The sequence below is a fragment of the Dreissena polymorpha genome, chromosome 2 (assembly GCF_020536995.1).
Source record: "Dreissena polymorpha isolate Duluth1 chromosome 2, UMN_Dpol_1.0, whole genome shotgun sequence".
In the NCBI taxonomy this organism is placed as follows: Eukaryota; Metazoa; Mollusca; class Bivalvia; order Myida; family Dreissenidae; genus Dreissena; species Dreissena polymorpha.
Window position 1 is genome coordinate 44,055,720 of NC_068356.1, and position 25,909 is coordinate 44,081,628.

A 25,909-nucleotide genomic window follows, 5' to 3' on the forward strand; every position below is an offset into this window, starting at 1 on the left:
TCAAGGGACGGGGGCTCTCATGTAGGGAAATTTTACATAGTTTTGAAGAAAAAGGGGAAATTGTTTTAGCTTTATGTTCAATTAATGTTGTTCAAATAAAAGATATCCAACTTCACATTTTATGCAATCTTAATAATCGCCAATGCATCTTTAAAAGAAAATAAGAAAATCCTATAATATGTTTCACTGAAAACAGTGTAATGATCAACGTTTTTGCTTGAGCAATACACATTTATTTGCTCGTAAGATGTAAAACACAAACATGTAGTCAGCCAACACATGGTTTCCCTGGAAAAGCCACATTTTAAGACACACTGGTAATGGTTACAATTGACAGGTAGCTAGTTTCTTCAGCACCTGGTTACTTCGGCATCGTAATTAAATGCCACTTTGGCATTCGGGTTTGACCAGTTCGGCATTTACAGTTTGTCTAATCTAATTAAAATCTCATTATGGTGGCTGCCGCGCCACAACGCCGCTTTACTTTTTTTCCATCTAAAAAAAATTTGCTGCAGCAAAGTTGTTTACAAACAAAATGGCGGCGTCTTTTTAACGTTGCTAACGACGAGCAGGTGCGCGTGAAAAAACAGCGAAATTATTAACAACTATTGAAAGCAATGTGCGTTTACTCTTTTAAAATTAGTTGTACTTATGGCATATTGGATGTAAAAAAAATGAGACACAAATTAAATATTGCATTTCCGATTTCCCAATAAAACATTTCAAAATGACCTTATTTATTCCTGTTTTCATTGCTTAAACTGGGTGCCATAAGTCATTCACAAAAAGAAAACATCTAAATGGATTATACATATAGAAAGAAAACATACGAAACTTACCTCACATATGGTTCTATAAAATATCAATCCGTTATCCGTTATGTTGGTTTCTGCGACGTTTAAAACAGTCCCACTACACACAAAAGCCACATGTCCATCACGCGGGAGAACGCAGGTGCACGCACATGCGTCGATTAGAAAGCCTGGTGTTCATTGGCTCGTCTTTTTTATAAACAGGCTTCTGAATGCCTCAAATATAGACGCTCAAACTTTCACGGACACTTGCAAAAATAAAAGTTACGGTCTCGTCCATCGCATAGACAGTTTTACATGGACATCATTTGGACACACTTTGGACAAAAAACGTTGTGCGACTCCTCCAGATAGGTTATAAGTTGCACAAGACACATTTTGACGAACTTTGGGCAAATGTATTGTGCGACTAGTCGCACAATGAAATTAAGACACACAATGTATATCTAGGCATAAAAAAAGTTGCACAATGTATCATTCGTGAGAACAGACGGACAGCTGGACGGACGGACGGACAACGCCAAAACAATATCCCTCCGCCTCTGGCGGGGGATAACAATTACTGTTATACCATCTACTTTTTAAATTAGTATTTAGTTAAATTTTAATACTAATTAATTTATTCTTCTCAAAAGAATATAGAGATGGATGGTGGATGTGATATCTGAATGCTTTTTGAAGGTGCCTTCAGAGACAAACACATGACAAACATTTTAATTTACATGTTTCATGACATATAACTAAAGCAAATAATGAACCTTGGGCAAGTCTTCTATAGATGTATGGTTTGCCTTATTCATCAATTTGCGTCGTAGTCCTCTCTTCACATCGTCATTAATTGGCTTATGGATAGAGGGATTACGAACAAATGTTTCTAAAAGAGAAACATACCCATAATTAAACAAAATTCAAATTATAACATAACGAGAAAATGGCAAACTGCACTAGATTGACAACCTTTTACTTATCCATTTAATGTAAATACCTCCACCAAAAGTCAAGTTATTAAGCTTATCAGGCCCATCATTGTTTCAACAGCAAGGATCACCCAATTTAAAGATAGGTGAACAGTTGATTCTTTTAATGTCTGTTAAAAGCTGTTTGTAAGCAGACACATATATGCTGAAGTTCAAAATACAGTTCTTTCAGAGTTTAATTATTAATTCCATCGGGACCAACATATTTCCCTAGAGGAGGCATTGCAGTACATTAATTACGTTTTCAGGGCTTATATACCCTGCAGATATCACTAAGGGAGGTGTTATATTGTTCAATGGTAGCTGGTTATTCAACAAAGGTTTAAATAATAATAGTTCAATCTCTTAAAAAGTTATAAACAGATTAGTTATATCTGTGTCTCTATCCAGAACAACTTATCCATATATAAGAGGTGGTATAAGACAATTTGTTCAAAGGTTTGATAAATGATTGAAGGCATGACCAATAATGTTAAAATTATTTGAAAACCCAGTTTAAAATCTTACTTGGTAATCGGTCCACATCACTTTGAATGTTACTTTCTAGGTCAACAACAGGCTGCAAGACTGTTTCTGAAAGAGGAAAACAAATATTAAAATAAGCTTCATAAAAACTACATCTCCATTAATATCCAGCTATTTTTTTCGCCATTTGTGAAAACAAAGCTGTCACTTGTGTCTTTCAACAACAATAACCCTTTCTCGGTACACTTTGTATTAAGCAAGATAAAGAGAAGTGAAGCCTGATACAACACAACTGGAATATCTGTTTAATAACTTTATTCATGCTGTGTCTGCATATGTCTGAAATATATTTTACTAGTTGATAGCTACAGTTAATGATTAATCAGAGACTTCATTAAAAACATACAATGATGCATTCCAATTTTACCATTAAGCAAATTATTTAGCTCTAGAGGGATTTTGATCTGATGTGTACAGTTCATGAAGCCATATTTTGTTTCATTGTGACCTTTCAAGAAGTGACCACCAATCCCTATAGATGAAACAAGCAAATTCCTTGAGTTGATATCCCCCCGCCAAATAAATTGTGTTTATGGATGGGTGTGAATCCGTTGATATATGGTATAATCCAGACAAAAACAAGGGCTGTTTGTAAAACATGCATGCCCCCCATATGGGCTGTCTGTTGTAGTGGCAGCCATTGTGTGAATACGATTTTTGTCACTGTGACCTTGACCTTTGACCTAGTGACCTGAAAATCAATAGGGGTCATCTGCGAGTTACGATCAATGTACCCATGAAGTGTCATGATCTTAGGCAAAAGCGTTCTTGAGTTATCATCGGAAAATCATTTTACTATTTCGGGTCACTGTGACCTTGACCTTTGACCTTGTGACCTCAAAATCAATAGGGGTCATCTGCGAGTAATGATCAATCTACCTATGAAGTTTCATGATCCTAGGCGTATGCGTTCTTGAGTTATCATCCGAAAACCATTTTACTATTTCGGGTCACCGTGACCTTTACCTTTGACCTAGTGACCTCAAAATCGATAGGGGTCATCTGCGAGTCATGATCAATATACCCATGAAGTTTCATGATACTAGGCGTATGCGTTCTTGAGTTATCATCCGGAAACCATTTTACTATTTCGGGTCACCATGACCTTGACCTTTGACCTAGTGACCTCAAAATCAATAGGGGTCATCTGCGAGTCATGATCAATCTACCCATGAAGTTTCATGATCCTAGGCGTATGCGTACTTGAGTTATCATCCGGAAACCATTTTACTATTTCGGGTCACCGTGACCTTGACCTTTGACCTAGTGACCTCAAAATCAATAGGGGTCATCTGCAAGTCATGATCAATCTACCCATGAAGTTTCATGATCCTAGGCGTATGCGTTCTTGAGTTATCATCCGGAAACCATTTTACTATTTCGGGTCACCGTGACCTTGACTTTTGACCTAGTGACCTCAAAATCAATAGGGGTCATCTGCAAGTCATGATCAATGTACCTATGAAGTTTCATGATCCTAGCCCCAGCGTTCTTGAGTTATCATCCGGAAACCACCTGGTGGACGGACCGACCGACATGAGCAAAGCAATATACCCCCTCTTTTTCGAAGGGGGGCATACAAATTTAGTGTAGGGTAATTGTTTTTATGCGATCCAATTCTCCTTATTGATATTTATACACCCATGATGATTCACGTTAAAATCTTATATCTATATCTGAGATATAGCACCTAAAAAGTTACATAATACAACTAGAGCTTTGTCACAGACGTGACGTATACCCGCACGTGCCGCATTGACACAGACTTTTTTGCATGCTGTCTTCACAAAACAAGAGAATCTAATTTATGGTGATTTTAAGAATTATTATGCCATTATCATTTACAGCAATTTTTACCTTTGAACTTTTGAATTCTTTCACATGACACGCCGTCCAATGACTGTGAACAAAATTAATGTACAGAGTAATTTTAAAATCTCACTATGAATGACATAGTTATGGCCCAGACAAGATCATTTATTGCCATTTTTGACCTTTGAACTAAAAGTGTGACATTGACCTTGGAGATATGGACGTAATTATTTCGCGCGACACCGTCCACTGATGGTGAACAAATGAACCAAATGATTTTAAAATATCACAATGAACGACATAGTTATGGCCCAGACAAGCTCATTTATGGCCATTTTTGACCTTTGAAATGAAAGTGTGACCTTTACCTTGGAGATATCGACGTAATTCTTTCGCGCGACACACCGTCCAATGACGGTGAACACATGTACCAAATGATTTTAAATTCTCACAATGAACAACATAGTTATGGCCCGGAGAAGCTCATTTATGGCCATTTTTGACCTTGGAACTTTAAGTGTGACCTTGACCTTGGAGATAGCGACGTAATTCTTTCGTGCAACACACCGTCCAATGATGGTGAACAAATGTGCCAAATCATTTTTAAATCTTACAATGAATGACATACTTATGGCCCGGACAAGCTCATTTATGATCGTTGAACTCAACGTGTGACCTTGACCTTAGAGATATCGACATTATTCTTTTGTGCGACACACCGTCCAATGATGGTGAACACATTTGCCAAATGATTTTAAAATCTCTCCATAAATGAAAAAGTTATGGCCCAGACAAGCATTTGACCTTTGAACTCCAAGTGTGACCTTGACCTTTGAGATATTGACGTACTTTTTTCTCACGACACACTGTCCCATGATGGTGAACAAATGTACCAAGTCATTTTAAAATCTAACGATAAATGACATAGTTATGGTCCGGACAAACTTTCAGTTAAAAACACACTTATTGACCCCATGACCTAGTTTTTGACCTGGCATGACCCATATTCAAACTTGACCTAGACATCATCTAGATACAACTTCTGACCAAGTTTGGTGAAGATCGGATGAAATTTCGGGACAGACCGACAGACAGACAGACCGACAAAGTGACTCCTATATTGCCCCCATTACCAATGGTAATGGGGGCATAAAAACAATAAAAGGCAATAAATCTTATTAAAGAAAGTGTAGGGTTATGGTTTTTGAGCATGGTCTTTCTTCCCATTGGCTTATACACACTGATGAAGTTTCATGTTGAAATCTTGTATCGTATCTGAGATATAGCCTCGAAAAGTTCCATCAAACAAAAACAACAAAGGGCAATAACTCTTATTTAAGAAAGTATAGGGTTATGGATCTTAAGGATGGCACTTCTCCTTATTGATAGCTATACACCAATGAAGTTTCATGTGGAAATCTTGCATGGTATCTGAGATAAAGCCCAACAGTTACATTAAACAAAGAAAAAAAGGACAATTACTCTTATTTAAGAATGTGTAGTGTTATGGCTCTTGTGCATTCCACTTCTTCTTATTGACATTTATGAGATATAGGCCTGAAAAGTTTGTGACAACCGGAAAATGCAACCTTTGGCGGGTGATAATTATGTTATTAAGGTTGTAAAGCTATGAAAATAAGCTTGTTGGTAAAAAAATCTTTTTTTATTAATGGGACATAATTCAGATGACCTGCAGGAACTCTGGCTGTTTATCAAACTTTGCCCATTACAACATGACCTTTGACCTCTGGACACAGATATTACTTGCATTTTGTCCTCCAAAAATTGTGAGACATACAGACTTGGAACATACTCTAATTTGTTGAATATATGTAGCTTTTAATTTTAAAGTCACATTTATAAAACAGTCATGAAGTTACATAGATGACAAATTGTTTTATGGCCAAACTTAACACTAACCTCAGAGACGAAATTCACGATCAAGAAAGGGGCAGGGGCATTACACATGGTGAGCAATTGCATGCAAAATACTTGTAGTAGAAACAGTGGTATGGAGCAGTTGCATGTTAACTATATATATATAGCATAGCGTTGACGCCGACATTTGAGTAAGTAGAATAGCTCAGACTTTTCCGTGAAGTCAAGTGATAAACCTGGCAGCTTAATTCAAAATCTTACAATATCACTAAAAAAATCATTAAGTCTTTGAGTGGAAACAATTATTTTTTTCAGAGGGACTATGACCTTGATCGCACCATACTGCGATCCAAAGCTAGATTGACATAAAAAGCTCAGCATATAACTCACATTTGATTGTGTTAAGGCTGGGACACAGTCTAAACAAGCTAATTCAGAACTAGAAAAGGCGCAGACGAGGTCGACGCCTTTCCCCACACCGCATGTTTGCCCCAGGGTTGGTAATGGGGCCATGCATAGTTGAGATTGACCGTATCATAAGAGAAGTTCAGTATCAATTAGAAGTAAATCGGTGTAGAAATGAAGAAGTTAATGTAAAATAACATAAAAAAATGAGTGAAAATCACTGACCCGGCCCCACATCAACCCGCATAACTTTTGACCCAGGGGTCTGATCAAAATTCCAAATAGTGCAGGGTCGCACATATGCTCATAGCTACCAAGTGTGTAAGTTTCAAGGTTCTAGTGCTTATAGTGTAGGAGATAGTGGCCAGGACGGACGGACAGACGGCGGAGATAACCACAACATCTCCACGCTTTTCAAAAAGCGTGGGGATAATTAAACATGATAAACTCATTTTCAAATTTTTTAATTCTTCATGTCATGTTAAACTATATGTCATATTCTTCACAATCAGTTGTATTGATTTTTGAGCCAGTCACAATTTCCCAGACAAGTAATTTAAGAATAATGCATTACATTCGCCAATCTATTTAAGTCCAATCACTGATATCCATGTCCCATTGAATTTCTACAGAGCGTAAAACAACAACAGTTTTTACCTGGAATTTCGGCCTTATTAGGAGGTGCTGCATCAATTGTTTCATATGGTAGCCTCTTTGATTGTGTAAAGTGCTCTGAAAATAAACAAAACATAGAAAATGATTTGCAAACACTAAAAAGATAATTAGTGTTTTATTATACAGTGCAAAACTCAAGAAGCTGAAAAAAGGTAAATAATACTCAGTGACAGTCAAATAGCAAGAGGGCATAAGGCCAAAGGTCACTCACCCAAGAATGGAAGGAACTTAACTGTTCGATGCAGCTTTTCAAGATTTGTGATGTTTGTATAATAAACTCAGCTTCTCAACTTGCAGTTTTCCCGGAACCATATATGAACTCGTCTTAGACACCATAAAAACAAGTTTTATACTGATATGGTATAAACAGAATGAATTCTTGATTTCACTAAAGCCATATAAGGAAACTGTCAACCCAATGGTTGGCACCTTTTCAATGTACCGGAGCCATTTTTGAAGTTAATTTGAAGAGATATAATTTGAACAAATGTCCTGTACAAGTTTCTTGAAGATGTGAATATAAATTGACTTCTAGTGTTCACACAGTTTCACTTCAGCCATAATATTAAGGCAAACAGCCCAGCCCCCTGGCAGCCATGTAAATATCAAATGGGTTGCAATTTCACTCCGCAAAGATATCAAAGTAAAAATATTTTCAGCAAGTTTTTATGAATATTATGCAAAGTATGTGACTATTAGCGTGCTCAAAAGGTTTTACAATAGCCAGTTAAGGAAAAATGCCCCAGCACATTGCACCCATGTTTTCAATTGACTTGCCCATTTTCAAATTCAACCAAGATATCATTAGAGCAAATGTTTTTAGCAATGAAGATTCCCAACAAAATTGACCTCCAGAGCATTCACGGATCTGCTATAGCCTGATACAGATAGTTGTCCCGCCCAATGGCGGCTATGTTTTTAATCGACCAAAACCATTTTCAAACTCTGCTGAAATATCATTAGGATAAATGTTCTGAGCAAGTTATATGAATTTTTGGAAAATAACATATTGCCTCTATCTTCAGTGTACAAAAGCTTTTTTAAATGTGACCTAATGAGACAGAGTTTTTCACTTCATGCAACTATGTCACTAAATTTCAAAACAGCCCGAGATATCATTAAGACAAATGTTTTGACCATATTTTTTGTTGATTGGGCTATAAATGTGGCCACTAGATGGTTGACTAGGTACATAATTATGACACACACAGGACGACGGACAATGGACAAAAGGTAAACACAAAAGCTTATATTGGGCATGTTGTTAAAATTAAAATGTGTTTATTGTTGGTGTCATAGCGCTTTCATCTGCTCATTGGGTCATTGTCGACCTGAAATGGCCCACAAGTCACCCGGGAGTGACTAGAAGCCGATTCATGTCACCCTGGGGTGACTTCAAGCCTATGCTAGTCACCCCAGGGTGACATGAATCGGCTTCTAGTCACCTCTGGGTGACAAGAATCGGCTTCTAGTCACCCGTGTATTTTTTATCAACGACACAGCATCCAGGTATCTAATATAGGCTATTGTGGCTTTTGAATATATTGTATACATATATGATAAAATTCTTTTTAATCATTCTCAATGATTCTCAAACATATGAACGACAAAATCATGTATTTTGTTGAAAAAGTAAAATTGTTGCCGAGGGTGACTTTATGTAACAAGAATTGGCTTCATGTCACCCCCGGGTGACTACAATCGGCTTCATGTCACTCGGGAGTGATCTTTTTTCGCAACTTAGGTCGGCTTGAAGTCACCCTATGGTGACAAGAATCGGCTTCTAGTCATCCCCGGGTGACTTGTGGGCCATTCAGGCCCATAATGACCCATTGAGCCTTTCATCCACTATGACCTTGACTTTGAAACATAGTTCATGCACATTGTCTTAACAATTATCAAATTTGCCATCCCATATGTTACAATGAATACAAATACAAAACATTTATATATCGCAAATATTGTGACAAATTCTATTGCACTTAAAATTACATAATAGACATTCAGTTGAAAAATAGTAAACAGTAAACATTTCTGTTCAACAGCTTTAAAGCAGATCTTAATGGAATATGAAGTTATGGCCTGAACAAAAATATTTACTTTCACATTATCAATGATAAGGAATATGCACAGTCATCTTCAGTTGTCAACTGTGAGCTTAATCATAAATAACCAACTACATGGTATTTATATGAAACAGGTTGTGTTAATATGACATAATTTGTAACAATATATTATAAAATTAAATCATGGATGAAGAAGTTATGCAACAAAAAAATGCATTCACTTTGCTAAAATCGTTACATTTTAAAGATATATTATGGAGCTTTGAAAAACTAAAGCACACAAGATCACATAATATAAGTAAGGTGCAACGTCCATTTTCTGGGATGCAAAAGTAATAAGCGACATTAAAGGTGTGAATGGTGTAAAATATGAGTGCCATAGTGCCTAAATGCGCCACTCCACTTATAAAGGTTCAAACTGCTTGTATGTAATAATTGTTCACAAGCGAGGACTGTCCCAGAAAATTGTAGACAAATTGAAAAGTTGTGCTATTGTGGGAATGAGAGTAACCGCATTTTAGCAGTGCCTATTTTGACTCCCTGGAGTATGATTTGTAGACCAGCACTAAATGATGTTACATGCACAAATTAAAAATATTTACCAACATTATTTAGTGTACAACAGGGCTATAGATAACAGGTGTATTTGCCTTATTACGCAATTAAAATAACCGAAAACATAATTAATTTCAAAATAAAGCGTACAAAACGCAAATGCAAATTTAATAATGTAATTCCCATAAAAGATCTTGCGTCACAAAACGCAATTCTTACGAACACCGGGCGTATTTTTTAGACTGGTTAGTTTCGGTACAAAAATGTACCGGATAGTTTATATGCCGTTCTATGAAGAAAAAAAGGCAGTCTTTCCAGCGGTTATCAATCTTTGTGGTATTATTGTAATTATTCGTAGATCCATCCGATTTCTACTTTCATTTTCAAGGTATTCAACTCAAAATGACCTGAAACGGGGTGCATCGCTTTGAACAGCCATAACTTGGTCAATTGTGCAGCGATTTTCACAAACTCAGTCTTAATGAACGCAAAAAAAAAAAGAACTTTGATCAGAAATTCAGTAATTGTTTGTTGTTATGTACAGGTACCTTTTTGAATACCATTTGTATAAATAATATAGTACCCTTAGTAGATTTTTTATTATATTTTATATGTCATTCCCTAAATTACCCAATTGAGTTAAAAAACCGGGTTTGAAAAACCCAATTAAGCTCAAAAGTAGGGGGTGAAATTTTTTGCTAAAACTCTATTGAATTTTCAAAAACCCTATTGTTGTAAAATACAGGAGGTGAATTACCCAATATACCCCAAAAAGTTATCTTTAGCCCTGGTACAACTTTATGCCTCATTCTTTATAGTATTTTAAATTATTGCAATCCTGTTAAATACATTGACAAAGTTGATGAACTGATTTTTATTAAATCAACTCAAAATGGTATCTATCAAGTTATTGTTCAAAACACATTGAGAATCTATTATTTACCAGCCAAGTGCTCATAATTTTAATGCATAAGTAGTATATCTTCTTTCAAATATTTTAGTTCAAAGATAATTTTTGTTTTCCCATTAGCAAACGCGATTGAAATGACAATTTCTAGACGGACTGACTGCACCCTGACCTTGATACAGTGAGAGATGAAATGTACATAATGCATTTAAAGAGAGGTCATGATTGCTCTAATGGAACAACAACTAATGTAAAATGAAAGAACAGTTAAACAGTCATGTTCAATAGTCAATTATGAAATCATTACAAAATATCTTAAAACAAGAGTCCCCAAAGGGCCCTGGGTCGCTCACCTGAGAGACTAAGATGGAAAGAAACTAGAAATGGCGCGGCAGAGGCCGACGCGTATCCCCACGCCGAATGTTTGACCTAGGTGTGCCCCAGGGTTGGTAATGGGGCCATGCATAGCTGAGATTGACCGTATTGTCATAAGAGAAGTTCATCATCAATTAGAAGTGAATTGGTGTAGAAATGAAGAAGTTATAGTAAAAGGCAATTTTGGGTGGGTGTGACATATGTGGGCAGGGCGCCCCAGGGTTGGTAATGGGGCCATGCATAGTTGAGATTGACCGTATTGTCATAAGAGAGGTTCAGTATCAATTTGAAGTGAATCGGTGTAGAAATGAAGAAATTATAGTAAAAGGCAATTTTGGGTGGGTGTGGTCTATGTGGGCGGGGCGCCCCAGGGTTGGTAATGGGGCCATGCATAGTTGAGATTGACTGTATTGTCATAAGAGAAGTTCAATATCAATTTGAAGTGAATCGGTGTAGAAATGAAGAAATTATAGTAAAGGCAATTTTGGGTGGGTGTGGTCTATGTGGGCGGGGCCCCAGGGTTGGTTATGGGAACATGCATAGTTGAGATTGACCCTAATGTCATAAGAGAAGTTCAGTATCAATTTGAAGTGAATCCGTGTAGAAATGAAAAAATTATAGTAAATGGAATTTTTTGGTGGGTGTGGCCTATGTGGGCGGGCGCCCCAGGGTTGGGATTGGGGCCATGCATAGTTGAGATTGACCCTAATGTCATAACAAAAGTTCAGTATCAATTTGAAGTGAATCCGTGTAGAAATGAAAAAATTATAGTAAATGGAAATTTTTGGTGGGTGTGGCCTATGTGGGCGGGGCGCCCCAGGGTTGGGAATGGGGCCATGCATGGTTGAGATTGACCGTATTGTCATAGGTGAGGTCCAGTATCAATTTGAAGTGAATCGGTGTAGAAATAAAGAAGTAAATGTAAAATAACCTAAAAAAATGAGTGATAATTTCTGACGCGGCCCCACCCCAACCCCTATAACTTTTGACCCAGGGGTCAGATCAAAATTCCAAATAGTGCAGGGTCGCACATATGCTCATAGCTACCATGTGTGTAAATTTCAAGGTTCTAGTGCTTTTAGTGTAGGAGGAGATAGTGGCCAGGACGGACGGACAGACGGACGGACAGACGGACGGACAGACGGACGGACGGACGGCGGAGATCACCACAATATCCCCACCTTTTTTTCAAAAAGCGTGGGGATAACAAAGATTGAAACTCTTCAGCAAATATTTCAAATTATTGGTATGAGAAGACTGACTTTAAAAATAAGGTGTTCCAAAGTATATAGAAAATTACCCCACCCACCCTGGCGGCTATGTTTTTAATACCCAGATATTTTTTAAAATTATATATATATATATATAAGGAAAATGCTTCTTACATACATATAGAGAAAACTACCCCATCCCCTGGCGGCAATGTATTTCCACTGATCACAACCATTTTCAAACTCATCCAACATATCAATAAAACGAATGTTTTGACCAAGTTTCATGATGATTGGCCAAAAAATGTGACTTTGAGTGTTCACAAGCTTTTTTAGTATATAAATTTAGGGAAAATAACCCCCCCCCCCCCCCCCCCCGGCGTTCATGTTACTAGATGGATCAAAACCATTTTTGAACTGAACCGTCGTATCCAGGAAAAAATCTTCTGACCAAATGTCATGAAGATTGAACAAAAAATGTGTATTCTAGACTGTTCACATGTTTTCTTATATACATATAGAGAAAACTGCCCCACCCCTTGGGGGCCATGTTTTTTCACTGATCACGACTATTTTCAAACTCAACCAAGATATGAATAAAACCAATATTTTGACCAAGTTTCATGATGATTGGGCAAAAATTGTGACTTCTAGAGTGTTCACAAGGTTTCTCTATAGCCATATAAGGAATACTGCCCCGCCCCCTGGCAGCCATGTTTTTCAATGGACCAAAACCATTTTTGAACTCAACCAACATATCATTAAAACTAACATTTTGAAAAAGTTACATGAAGATTGGGCATCAAATGTGACTTCTACAGTGTTCACAAGGTTTTTCATTTTTTTGACCTAGTGACCTAGTTTTTGACCCAGCATGACCCACTTTCGAACTCGGTCGAGGTATCATTAGGACAACTGTTATGACCAAGTTTCATAAAGATCAGACAATAAATGTGGCCTCTAGAGTGTTCACAAGGCAAATAATGATGACGGACGGACGACGGACAAAAGGCGATCACAAAAGCTCACCATGAGCATGTTGTGCTCAGGTGAGCTAAAAAAATAGATCTGGATAGGGAACATCAATACTTGTATGGTATAAAATATACTACTGCACATAATGCAATATGGGAGTACTTGTTTAATAAGAAAGCATAGCCTTTAGGTATAAATGCTCTGGTGCTGAAAATGTGCCAAATCTATATAATGGGGCATATACACAGTGCATTGATTTTGATGATTGAGTTTGAAACTGCAGTATCCGCAGTCTTTTTATTAGAGAAACATAGTTTCACACTGAAATCTCAGATTATATCATTGAACAAGAAATCATCGGAGACGGGTGATGCTCCCCAAAGGTTTTTTTGTCACAATATTGCACTATATATTCAGATAAAAGGAAACCTCTAGTAGTTGGGAGAACAAGAATTGCACTATATGTACAGTTAATGGAAAATTTCAAAGGGCCATAACTCTGTGAAAAATCATCCGACCAAAACCGGCTGATAATATGCACATCTCCTTTTGGTAGTGAAGCTTCCCATAAAGTTTAATTGAATTCCGGTCATTAATTGCTGAGAAATAGCCCGGACAAAAATTGTTCACAAACGGACGGACACACGCATGGACAGACGTAGCGGCGACTATATGCTCCCTCCAAAAAAAATTTGGGGGAGCATAAAAATGCAATGCTGCATCCCTATAATTTATCAATTAACCCATTTAGAATGAAAATTATGTTTACACTACACTACACAAACTAGTCAATTCCATTATGTTTAAAGGTAAATGAGGCAGCATAAGAAAATAGCAAGTTTTCTATTTCTAGCAGTCTGTATTTTTCACACACACAAAATCCATTTATTTGTTTGAGCCTACAGCTGAGAAATTTTCTCAAGAATTAACTGGACAATGATAAATATTCAGCAAGGTTAAAACTTGGCTTAGAGAGCTACGCCAATTAAGTGACAGAATTACAGACCAAGTAACCTCAAGATATAGCAAACAAAACTCACAAGCAGACCAAGTCACAAAATATCAAGACCTGTCGCAGACACTCTTATGACCCCATGACACATGTATGGATACATATAAACCTTCTACATAGATAAATGGGACTTGCTGACATATAAAAATGATATTTGTATACTTAATACTCGAAAACAAAATAAGGTTCTGTAATTTTGTTTCAGCTTAAATTCCAAAATTTTATGCCAAATGACATGAGATTAAAACTGATATAAAAGCAGACCAAATTACAAGATAATTAAACTAGCAGAATAACAGACATACAATCATTATATAACTTACATAATACCAGAATACATGGTTATACAACTGCCAGGAAAGCATACAAATGAAATGAAAATAAAACTGACTGAATACCAGATCAATTTACATAACTTACAGAACAGCAGATAAGTGACATGGTTATAAAACAGACAGAATAGCAGACCAAGTTACATGATAATATATATGACATAATTAATAGCAGACAAGTAAAGTGAAATAAAACTAACAAAATGGCAGACAGGTAACATGATAATAAAACTGAAATAAACCACAAACCAAATCAAGTAACAGACACAAGCTGAAGAGCTTACAATCCATGTAGCTTAAAGGAACATGGACTAACAAATGTGTGTAAATAATAAGGGAAACACACCAAATAACCCACAAGTGCTTAATACAAGTACCATTTGTCAAACACTGCACAGCTGTTAATATGGCAGTAAATTGTAGAATACAAGGCAAAGATACAGATCAGATGGTGAATAGAGAAGACAGTGCAACATACAGTAAAAGGAACCGCTTATGAACCAAGCAATAGATCAAATTACAAAGAAAGAAATACACACAGAAAGCCTAAGTGATTGGTCAAGCAAGTGGTTATCATGGGCTTAGAGGCTTACTACACAGCTGATTTGAAGAAAGCCTGAACAAACCATGTTTTGTCAGGAGATGACTGGCTGAACCCCGTTTTTCAAAGTCAGGCCTCAACATTATTAACAGGAGCTTCCTGATATTCAGTGGGCAAATATCTGGTATCAGCAATTTAGCATGGTCATTGCCCTTAAATATAGCTACCTGAAAAGTCAACCATTAAACATGTACAATTTTTCAAGGCAACCAAATTACATGATTGGCGCCATGCATAGGTAAAATTGTTAAACAAGGGACAAAATTGTCACAAAACCAGGATTTCATTGTGAAAAAAAAATCTGATAAAGGGAGAAAACTCAAACTGAACTTTTGAAATGAACAAACAAAATTAACCCCCTTTGTAAGTTTGTTTAAAAAAAAAAAAATCTATTATTAGTCGTGGCGACCTTGACATTGGAGATATTGACGTGATTCTTTCGTGCGACACACCGTACCATGATGGTGAACAAATGTGCCAAATGATTTTAAAATCTCACAATGAATGACATAGTTATGGCCAGGACAAGCTCATTTATGGCCATTTTTGACCTTTGAACTCAAAGTGTGACCTTGACCTTGGAGATATCGACGTAATTATTTCGCGCGACACACCGTCCAATGATGGTGAACAAATGTGCCAAATGATTTTAAAATCTGACAATGAACGACATAGTTATGGCCCGGACAAGCTTGTTCCGCCAGCCCACCAGCCAGCCCGCCAGCCAGCCTGCCAGCCAGCCAGCCAGCCCGCCCGCATTCGCCAATCTAATAACCAGTTTTTTCCTTCGGAAAACCTGGTTAAAAACCTTACATATGCAAAGTGAGCATTAATATACATGTAGTACATTTTTGCACTATAATTTCTAATGAATATTTGATAAAATTGCTTATAATTAACAGCAATATTACCGCTTCATACATAGTTTACCTTGGACTTGATCCCACCCATTCAACAGGCAATCCTTTTCAAGCCTATTTATTAGTTAGATATCTATGTAACAATTTTTATTAATATATCTTATTTTTTATTAAGGAGAATTTAAACAAACCTCCTAAATTTACTGATAGCATGCCCTTGTTCCTTATGTTCCCACTCACCCCATGAACAATCCCATGCTAGGTCTGTATTTCATACATCATATGCAAACTAGCCTTCAAAAAATACCTGAACAATCAGCATCTTGCGAAAGATATCCCTCTGCTCTGGGTAGAACTGATCGAAGCTACTCTGTCCATTGGTGATGGCAGGTAGAATGTGGTATCCCATGTACATGAAGATAACCACAAGGCCAAATGCAAATATGTCTGACTTTCCACTCAAATCATCATAAGACAAACCAAAGTTACATTTGTACCTGAAATGAAATATTTTTTTCAAAATTCTGATGTGTAGAAACTTACTATGAGAATCAGAAGTAACAAGAGATTGCCAAGCAAAATGGTCCCCTACCGGTGAAACTCCACCATTGTCCGAAATATTTTTTTTGTTACCATAGCAACCAGAAATATTGACGTAGGAACAAAATGAAATGATGTGCATAATCTCCATATTGCCATTTATCCATGTTTAAAGTTTCACGAAACAATATGAAGAACTTTAAAAGTTATCGCAGGATCCAGAAAAGTGTGACGGACAGACTGACAGACAGACAGAGCACAAACCATAAGTCCACTCCGGTTTCACCAGTAGGGGACAAAAACAAACATAAACGACAATGAGAAATAGTTGTTAGATAAACACTGATGAGGCAAAACAAACAACATTGGTAGAACTGTCACTGTTGTGCCAATAATACCCACATCATGCCGCTTAGTCAGTTAAGTTTTAATAATTGGATTCCAACAGTGTTTTTTTTCACCTAATGTCCTAAAGGGGAATGGTGGCAAGGCCCGTCCAAAAAGGAAAAACGCAACGTTTTTTTAGGAAAAAGGAAAAATTAAAAAATCACTCTTTTATATGTAATGCTATTTATTATGTGAATACACATGTGCATGTAATATTCACAGCTGAATGTCTCTGTCCTTTTTCTTAAATATATATCAGTGATTTTTTCAACATTAGTTTCAGAAAGTTCAGCCGTCATGCACAGTCTCAGTTTTCCTAGCCATTTTGAGTCTAATTTGGATTTTTTAAATCGATAAAATGGCAAATTTTTAACAACTGTCTGCAGTCATGTCCTCTCTTTGAGAGAGACTAACAAAACTTGCACAAGGACACTACCCTTTATACCAAGCTGTGGAGTTAGGTAAATGACCTATGACTGACTGGGAGTATGGGTCGCTCAAGGACAAACAGATCTAGTTTCAACCTATTAAACTTTGAAGAAGAAGAATGCGATCACTTCTGAAGGTTTCACAAACCACTTCATAGGGAGTGACTGATAGGCACTCTGATAAAATGGATGTGTTCTCAACAGATGTCAAATGAAACAAGAAATGTGTTTGTCAGAAACACAATGCCCCCTAATGGGCCGCTTTTCTTTTTTTTTTACCTTTGACCTTAAAAGATGACCTTGACCTTTCACCACTCAAAATGTGCAGCTCCATGAGATACACATGCATGCCAAATATCAAGTTGCTACGTTCAATATTTCAAAAGTTATTGCAAAACTTTACTATATTAAATTTTTAAATTTTTTACCTTTGACCTTGAAGGTTGACCTTGACCTTGACCTTTCACCACTCAAAATGTTCAGCTCCATGAGATACACATGCATGCCAAATAATGCATGCCAAATATCAAGTTGCTATGTTCAATATTTCAAAAGTTATTGCAAAACTTTTCTGTAAGGTTAAAGTTTTGGGACAGAATGACAGACAGAAAGACAGACAGACAGGCCAAAAACAATATACCCCCGATCATTCGATCCGGGGGCATAAAAAATTGAATGGCATAATAAGCAAAAGTGGAAGCTCTTTCTTTAACTGAATATACAATCTTATCACAGGGTTCGCCAAAACTTGAAAAATCTGTCAGTAATTCGGACTGACAGACTTGAAATTTTTGTCAGTCCGAATCAGTTTCTGTCAGTCCCACTGTCCGACTAAACTATAACATCAAAACACAACAAAAGAGAGTACCTTTTTAGTGTTTATAGGTTTTGATCACATTAAAATACAATAAAACAAGGGACAAAATTGTCACAAAACCAGGTTTTCATTGTGAAAAAAAAATCTGATAAAGGGAGAAAACTCAAACTGAACTTTTGAAATGACCAAAAAAAATTAACCCCCTTTGTAAGTTTTTTTTTTTTTTTAAATCTATTTTTAGTCGTGGCGACCTTGACATTGGAGATATTGACGTGATTCTTTCGTGGGACACACCGTCCCATGATGGTGAACAAATGTGCCAAATGATTTTAAAATCTCACAATGAATGACATAGTTATGGCCAGGACAAGCTCATTTATGGCCATTTTTGACCTTTGAACTCAAAGTGTGACCTTGACCTTGGAGATATCGACGTAATTATTTCGCGCGACACACCGTCCAATGATGGTGAACAAATGTGCCAAATGATTTTAAAATCTGACGATGAACGACATAGTTATGGCTCGGACAAGCTCATTTATGGCCATTTTTGACCTTTGAACTCAAAGTGTGACCTTGACCTTGGAGATATCGACGTAATTATTTCGCGCGACACACCGTCCAATGATGGTGAACAAATGTGCCAAATGATTTTAAAATCTGACAATGAACGACATAGTTATGGCCCGGACAAGCTTATTCCGCCAGCCCGCCAGCCAGCCCGCCAGCCAGCCAGCCCGCCCGCATTCGCCAATCTAATAACCAGTTTTTTCCTTCGGAAAACCTGGTTAAACATGTCCAAAGTCGATATAATTAAACAATTATTATATTAACAAGGGACAAAATTGTCACAAAACCAGGTTTTCATTGTGAAAAAAAAATCTGATAAAGGGAGAAAACTCAAACTGAACTTTTGAAATGACCAAAAAAAATTAACCCCCTTTGTAATTTTTTTTTTTTTTAAATCTATTTTTAGTCGTGGCGACCTTGACATTGGAGATATTGACGTGATTCTTTCGTGGGACACACCGTCCCATGATGGTGAACAAATGTGCCAAATGATTTTAAAATCTCACAATGAATGACATAGTTATGGCCAGGACAAGCTCATTTATGGCCATTTTTGACCTTTGAACTCAAAGTGTGACCTTGACCTTGGAGATATCGACGTAATTATTTCGCGCGACACACCGTCCAATGATGGTGAACAAATGTGCCAAATGATTTTAAAATCTGACGATGAACGACATAGTTATGGCTCGGACAAGCTCATTTATGGCCATTTTTGACCTTTGAACTCAAAGTGTGACCTTGACCTTGGAGATATCGACGTAATTATTTCGCGCGACACACCGTCCAATGATGGTGAAGAAATGTGCCAAATGATTTTAAAATCTGACAATGAACGACATAGTTATGGCCCGGACAAGCTTATTCCGCCAGCCCGCCAGCCAGCCAGCCAGCCCGCCAGCCAGCCAGCCAGCCAGCCCGCCCGCATTCGCCAATCTAATAACCAGTTTTTTCCTTCGGAAAACCTGGTTAATAATAAACCACATATAAACCAAAGGTATTCTTTTTCGACTTCTTTTTGTCAAACTGTTTTTTAGCCTGCACAGCTCTACAAATCCGTGTTCTTGAAAAGTTAGGGTGACATCCAATCAAGTTTGACTTAATCTCACACACCCATTCACACTACTTCAATTTCTGTTAGTTAGCCGATTTCACAAGTTCTAAAACAACACCTATTGTTAAAATATTTTCTCTTAGCTGATGTGGTCAGTGATTTTTTTTGCTTTAATTTGTTACAGCCTGTGCCATTTGAATTGGGAAAATTAGCGCGATAAACCGTGAAATTGGGAAAAATAGCGCGATAAACTATGAAATTGGGAAAAATTAAGCATTTTAAATAGGTTTATAAGTAACAGAAGTGATATTGTTTTTAAGTGCATATTCAGGGAGTTTTCTAGAAAAGGAGTCTGGTCAAATTGTTTGTTTTTTTTAATCAATAAAAGTGGCAAAAGTGGGAATGATTTATGGACAAACAAGGGACAAAATTGTCACAAAACCAGGTTTTCATTGTGAAAAAAAAATCTGATAAAGGGAGAAAACTCAAACTGAACTTTTGAAATGACCAAAAAAAATTAACCCCCTTTGTAAGTTTTTTTTTTTTTTTAAATCTATTTTTAGTCGTGGCGACCTTGACATTGGAGATATTGACGTGATTCTTTCGTGGGACACACCGTCCCATGATGGTGAACAAATGTGCCAAATGATTTTAAAATCTCACAATGAATGACATAGTTATGGCCAGGACAAGCTCATTTATGGCCATTTTTGACCTTTGAACTCAAAGTGTGACCTTGACCTTGGAGATATCGACGTAATTATTTCGCGCGACACACCGTCCAATGATGGTGAACAAATGTGCCAAATGATTTTAAAATCTGACGATGAACGACATAGTTATGGCTCGGACAAGCTCATTTATGGCCATTTTTGACCTTTGAACTCAAAGTGTGACCTTGACCTTGGAGATATCGACGTAATTATTTCGCGCGACACACCGTCCAATGATGGTGAACAAATGTGCCAAATGATTTTAAAATCTGACAATGAACGACATAGTTATGGCCCGGACAAGCTTATTCCGCCAGCCCGCCAGCCAGCTAGCCAGCCCGCCAGCCCGCCCGTATTCGCAAATCTAATAACCAGTTTTTTCCTTCGGAAAACCTGGTTAAAAAGACTAAATTCAAGTTATATATTTTGTAAGATGTTTTAAAAATAAAGTTGAGACCTAGATTTAAGAAATCATAATTAAGTTATATGAGACTTCTTTCTAAAAAAAAAAAAAAAAAAAAAAAAAATTTTTTTGGGAAGTTGGGCTTTTTTTTTGGGAAATTCTGGTCAGATTTTTGGGAAAAAACGAGTATTTTTGCGATTGGGAAGCAGCCGAAATTCGGCTGTAAATTTGAGCAAAAATCACTGGTGGTAGTCCAAATTTTTGACGCTCTAAAATATTAAGCTACTTTTTATATGGGTAATAGTTCCAAAGAATTTAGCCCATATAAAAAGTATCTCTAAATTCTTTGCGCGTCTTATAAATAAGACTAGCTGAGGTGGTTGATTTCCAGGTTCAATTAAATGAATGTCTTTCACACCTATTTCTTGATAGAAAGGCCCATGATAATTACCACCATCTATTCTTTTTGTCTGAAATAACACAAAACATATTGCTACAAACTATCAACAACAAATCAAAACATAAATATCCCTATGTCCGAATTTAAAATATCCGAAATATAGTACATCGGGTGAATAATCTAATTTTGATTTCAGAAATTGTTGGTGTGTAAATTAAAATATATCCTTTCCAGAACAATATAACAATGAAACTATTTAACAGAAATGCTCACAATTGCCTGTTGAAACAAGTTTTCATGCGGTTTTTGTTTTGGAGAAATTAAATGGAACAAATAAAATGGTGGACGCACTCGGTTGCTTTTTTTAACAAAGACCGTTGATTTTGAACTCGCAAGTGATAGTCAATTTTAATCCAACTTTAAACATCAAAACATCAAAATGAAGGTAAGAAAAGAGGATTTTGACAGAAGTTGAACAAAAAGCATTTACCTTCTATTTATCCAATAGCATATTATACACTTTGAGTGATCTTTTTGAAACCATTTTTCATCCGATTGTGTCGGTCAGTCGGACCGATTATCTTAAATCACTTGTCGGTCCTTAGAAAAATTTGCCGGTCAGGACCGGCGGACCGACGGTTTTGGCGAACCCTGTTATCAGTATATACTGTACAACATGGGATCACAGTTGTGGGGCGCTTAGCCCAGTCACTAAAACACAATCAATAGGTTATAAAACAACATGTTTCATCACTGTGACCAAACAATTTTGTTCCGATATATATATGCTCATATATATTATATCAGAAATTTGTTTGGGTCAAATTGAAGAAAAATGTTGTTTTATGACATATTTATGTTTTAGTGATCTGGCCAAACGCCCAACACCTGTGCATGTGATAATACTGAAAAATAAGCCTTTTTATTGTTAATATTTTTTACATAGGTCATATATTGCAACAATACAATTTATCTTGATGACTTATAAACTCTTAATATTAAAAAGATTTAAGTGGATATTTGTATCACTTCTTAGTACAGGACTTTTTTTCCTGATTTTGTGAAGTGGCACTGGCCCCCTCACTTTGAGAAAAATGAGTAGCGAACTTTTCCAAATTGTGAAAAAATGAGTCGCGAACTTCTGAAAATTGTGAAAAACGAGTTGCAACCTTGTAAAAGTTGTGAAATTCAATTGGTTAAGAATAAGTATAGTAAAAGTAAGATTATGACTTGCACCATATTAAAATGTATTTAAACACGCGAATTCGTTGAATTGATATCCCCCGCCTATATGCTTCTAGACACAAAAGTGTTATATTTCAGGGCTCCACCTGGCTCAGAAATTTCTGTAGCCAACATTTTCGCCCAATAGATTTTTTTGTAGCCAAATTTTAGAAAATGTAGCCAAAGTTAAAGCCAAGCATTTTGGACAGCTCGTTGCAAGTCAAGAAGTAGAGACTTATATTTGTTTTTATACATTGCTGTATTAGAGCACTTGCCTTGGTATACGTACAATGTAGCGCAACTTATGTCATTGGTAAATTTAATTTAAAATCAATACTATTGCAAACAACTCAAGACAATATTAGTATTTTCATTAACTTACTATGCGATTTTACTCTACAATTCTCGCAAAATATAGCCCTGCTGCACTTAAGATGCGAATGGTGGATAATCAGTCAGGCATGAAAAACACCATGTTATTTATCGGTCGGCAAATTCTGGGGTTGGTTGGCTTCGTTATAGCTAACACACTAACTTGTTCCTGCAATGTAATATTCCACGATAAACTCGTGGCCAGATACCGAATGTAATCTACGGGGAAATTTTGTAATTAGATGCAGTATTACGTAAAGCATTTTAACAAATTATGACGGAATTAATTACAAACAAGTCAACTGTTAATGTTTTCATTAATTCTTAAATGGGTTTATAATTCGCTTACTGCTTTTACTCAAATTGTTTTAAATCGGCAGCAGTCTATTAACAGATTTAAATATTTATTTAAGCCGATAAGGTGTACAGTTACACCGTTGTTTTGTTTTTACACCAGACACTTTCCCTTGTCTCGATGCCCGGTTCTGACTAGGTTGCTGCAGATTGCGTTTCCAATTTTCCAGTCAATAACACAGTGTTGTAGTTTAGCACAGTCTACAGTTTAAAGAGTTTAAAATCTGGGGTGACACTTGACAGGAAAAAAATCATTCGCCGAATATTTTCGCCAAAAGATAATTTTATTCGCCGAAATTGCTAAATTATAGCCATTGGCGAATTTGGCGAGCGACAGCGGAAGCCCTGTATTTGACACTCAAAAAAGCATTTTTTCAAGATACAAAGGGCCATAACTCCGTTATTAACAGATGGTGTACAATGCCATTTGGTGTGCATCATCATCTTATTGATATACATATCCATACCAAGTTTCAATGAAATCCGCCATAGCACTTCCAAGATATGGCTCCGGACACACAAAAAAAGCATTTTTTCAAGATACAAAGGGCCATAACTCCGTTATTAACAGACGGTGTACAATGTCATTTGGCGAGCATTATTCTCTTATCCATATATATACACACACCAAGTTTCAATGAAATCCGCCAAAGCACTTCCAAGATATGGCTCCGGATGGGCGGAAAGACGGCTGGAAGGAAGGACGGAAGGACGGACAACGCCAAAACAATATCCCTCCGCCTATGGCGGGGGATAATAATGCATTCAAATCACATTTTCATTGTCTTGATACTTTTTATCAACAAATAACCACTTACATTTAGATAAACAATATTTTGACTGGTAAACTCTATCTAAAACCATACAAAAGCTTAACCCCTGTCAATATCTACTCTCGCTTAAGTTAAATATTAAAACAATTGTAATTTTGAATTGTGAAATGGCCATTTTTAACAGTTTTAAGCCCAACAAGAGATGTGTTCGTCAGAAACACAATGCTCCCTACTGCGCCGCTTTTCAATAAAATTTCTATTTATCATTTGGCAGGTATAGAAATCATCTCTCTTTAAAGCTTATTACTTCCCTTGGATTTTGTCCAATCTAACCAGGGGGGGGGGGTCTGTAGACAGTCAAAAATGACCCAAGTCAGACATCACTGACAACAAAGCCCTGTGGTTTATCAAAGAGATCATAGCCAGAGTTCATCATGTATCTATGGACATAAGTCCACAGGTATGTAATGAGCCCTACCATTCACAAATTAGTACAGGAAAGAAATGATAATTATATCATTTAAAAAACATTTGACAAATCAATCATTTGAGTTATAAATAATCAAAATAAAAAATCTGTACAGTAACTGAAAAGAACTTAAATTCTTGGTAAGGAAATATATAATCTGAGATTTATAATTATATAAATTATCTCCTTGAAAATAATTGTCTCTAACAGATCTCTATTTTTAGTAGCAAATAATTAAAAGCCACTACCGTGACTGTAGATTCACCACTCAAAATGTGCAGCTCCATGAGATACACATGCATGCCAAATATCAAGTTGCTATTCATAATTATCTCCCTTTAAAGCTTATTACTTCCCTTGGATTTGTATTTTTGACCTTAGACCTTGAAGGATGACCTTGACCTTTAACCATGATGTGTTTGTCAGAAACACAATGCTGCCTACTGCACCGCTTTGATTTATTTAACACATATATATAATTTGGCAGGTCTGATAATTATGCCCATTTAAAGCTTATTACTTCCCTTGGATTTGTGTTTTCGACCCCGTGACCTAGTTTTTGACCAGGCATGACCCATATTCAAACTTGACCTAGATATTGTCTAGATACAACTTCTGACAAAGTTTCATAAAGATCGGATAAAAACTATTTGAATTAAGAGAGCGCACACGAAAAGTGTGACAGACTGACAGACAGACTGACTGACGGAGAGTGCGAAAACTATATACCCCCTTTTCTTCGAAAGGGGGCATAAAAGTCAGATTCTCACAGTTTAAAATGGCCGTTTTTGGCAAGTATTGTGGCCATGATAGATTTGTGAAATGTCCATGTCAAAATTGTGAAATGGCCATCCACAGCCATTCTCTAAGAAGGAAAAAAAGCCCTATAGTATGGACACCTTAAAAGAAATTGTGAATACACAACTGACAATGAATGACAACAATCAAAGGCTGGTAACGAAGGGGTAATTCAAAATGATTTTTCTATTGGCAATTTTGGTTATGGTTGATTCTTACAAAACTATACAATAAATTAACCTCAAGAACACTCACTCTTTCTGCAGTATCAGTAAGCACCTCTCAGGGGAGAAATATTCTGGAGTAGGTCCTTCAATATTCAATGGCTGATGGAAAATCATTGCATAGCCAAAGCCGCTTATCTTCAAGTGCAGAGACCCATCATTTTGCTCAGTGATGCACACAGTGTCCGCTAAAAAAATTAATTTTTTCAATAAACAAAATTGAACTAAATTAACTTTAAGGTGGAGTTCTTAGTGTCGGATATTTAACAAATTAAAGCAAAATATATTTATGAGCATATTGACCAGATAGATAATATGTTCGTTAAATAATATCCTAAGCAGCGATACTTTTTGAGTTATGCTTGACACAAGTAAAAATAGTTCTCTTTTTTAATACTAATTTAC

General features: G+C 36.6%; 1 protein-coding gene across 3 annotated transcripts in view; it reads right to left on the reverse strand.

The window, feature by feature from the left end:
• LOC127866837 (uncharacterized) overlaps nt 1–25,909 on the reverse strand; it is a 219,225-nt gene that overhangs the window by 138,545 nt on the left and 54,771 nt on the right. The window contains exons 9-14 of one of the 3 annotated variants that reach the window (XM_052407666.1): nt 25,536–25,692; nt 16,286–16,475; nt 15,144–15,285; nt 7,067–7,141; nt 2,297–2,362; nt 1,571–1,686 (exon numbers count right to left, since the gene is read on the reverse strand). The exons of the other annotated variants lie outside the window; for them this stretch is intronic. Of the exons in view, the coding sequence (XP_052263626.1) occupies nt 1,571–1,686; nt 2,297–2,362; nt 7,067–7,141; nt 15,144–15,285; nt 16,286–16,475; nt 25,536–25,692 (746 nt within the window). The remainder of the gene's footprint in view (nt 1–1,570; nt 1,687–2,296; nt 2,363–7,066; nt 7,142–15,143; nt 15,286–16,285; nt 16,476–25,535; nt 25,693–25,909) is intronic. 3 annotated transcript variants of the gene reach the window in all.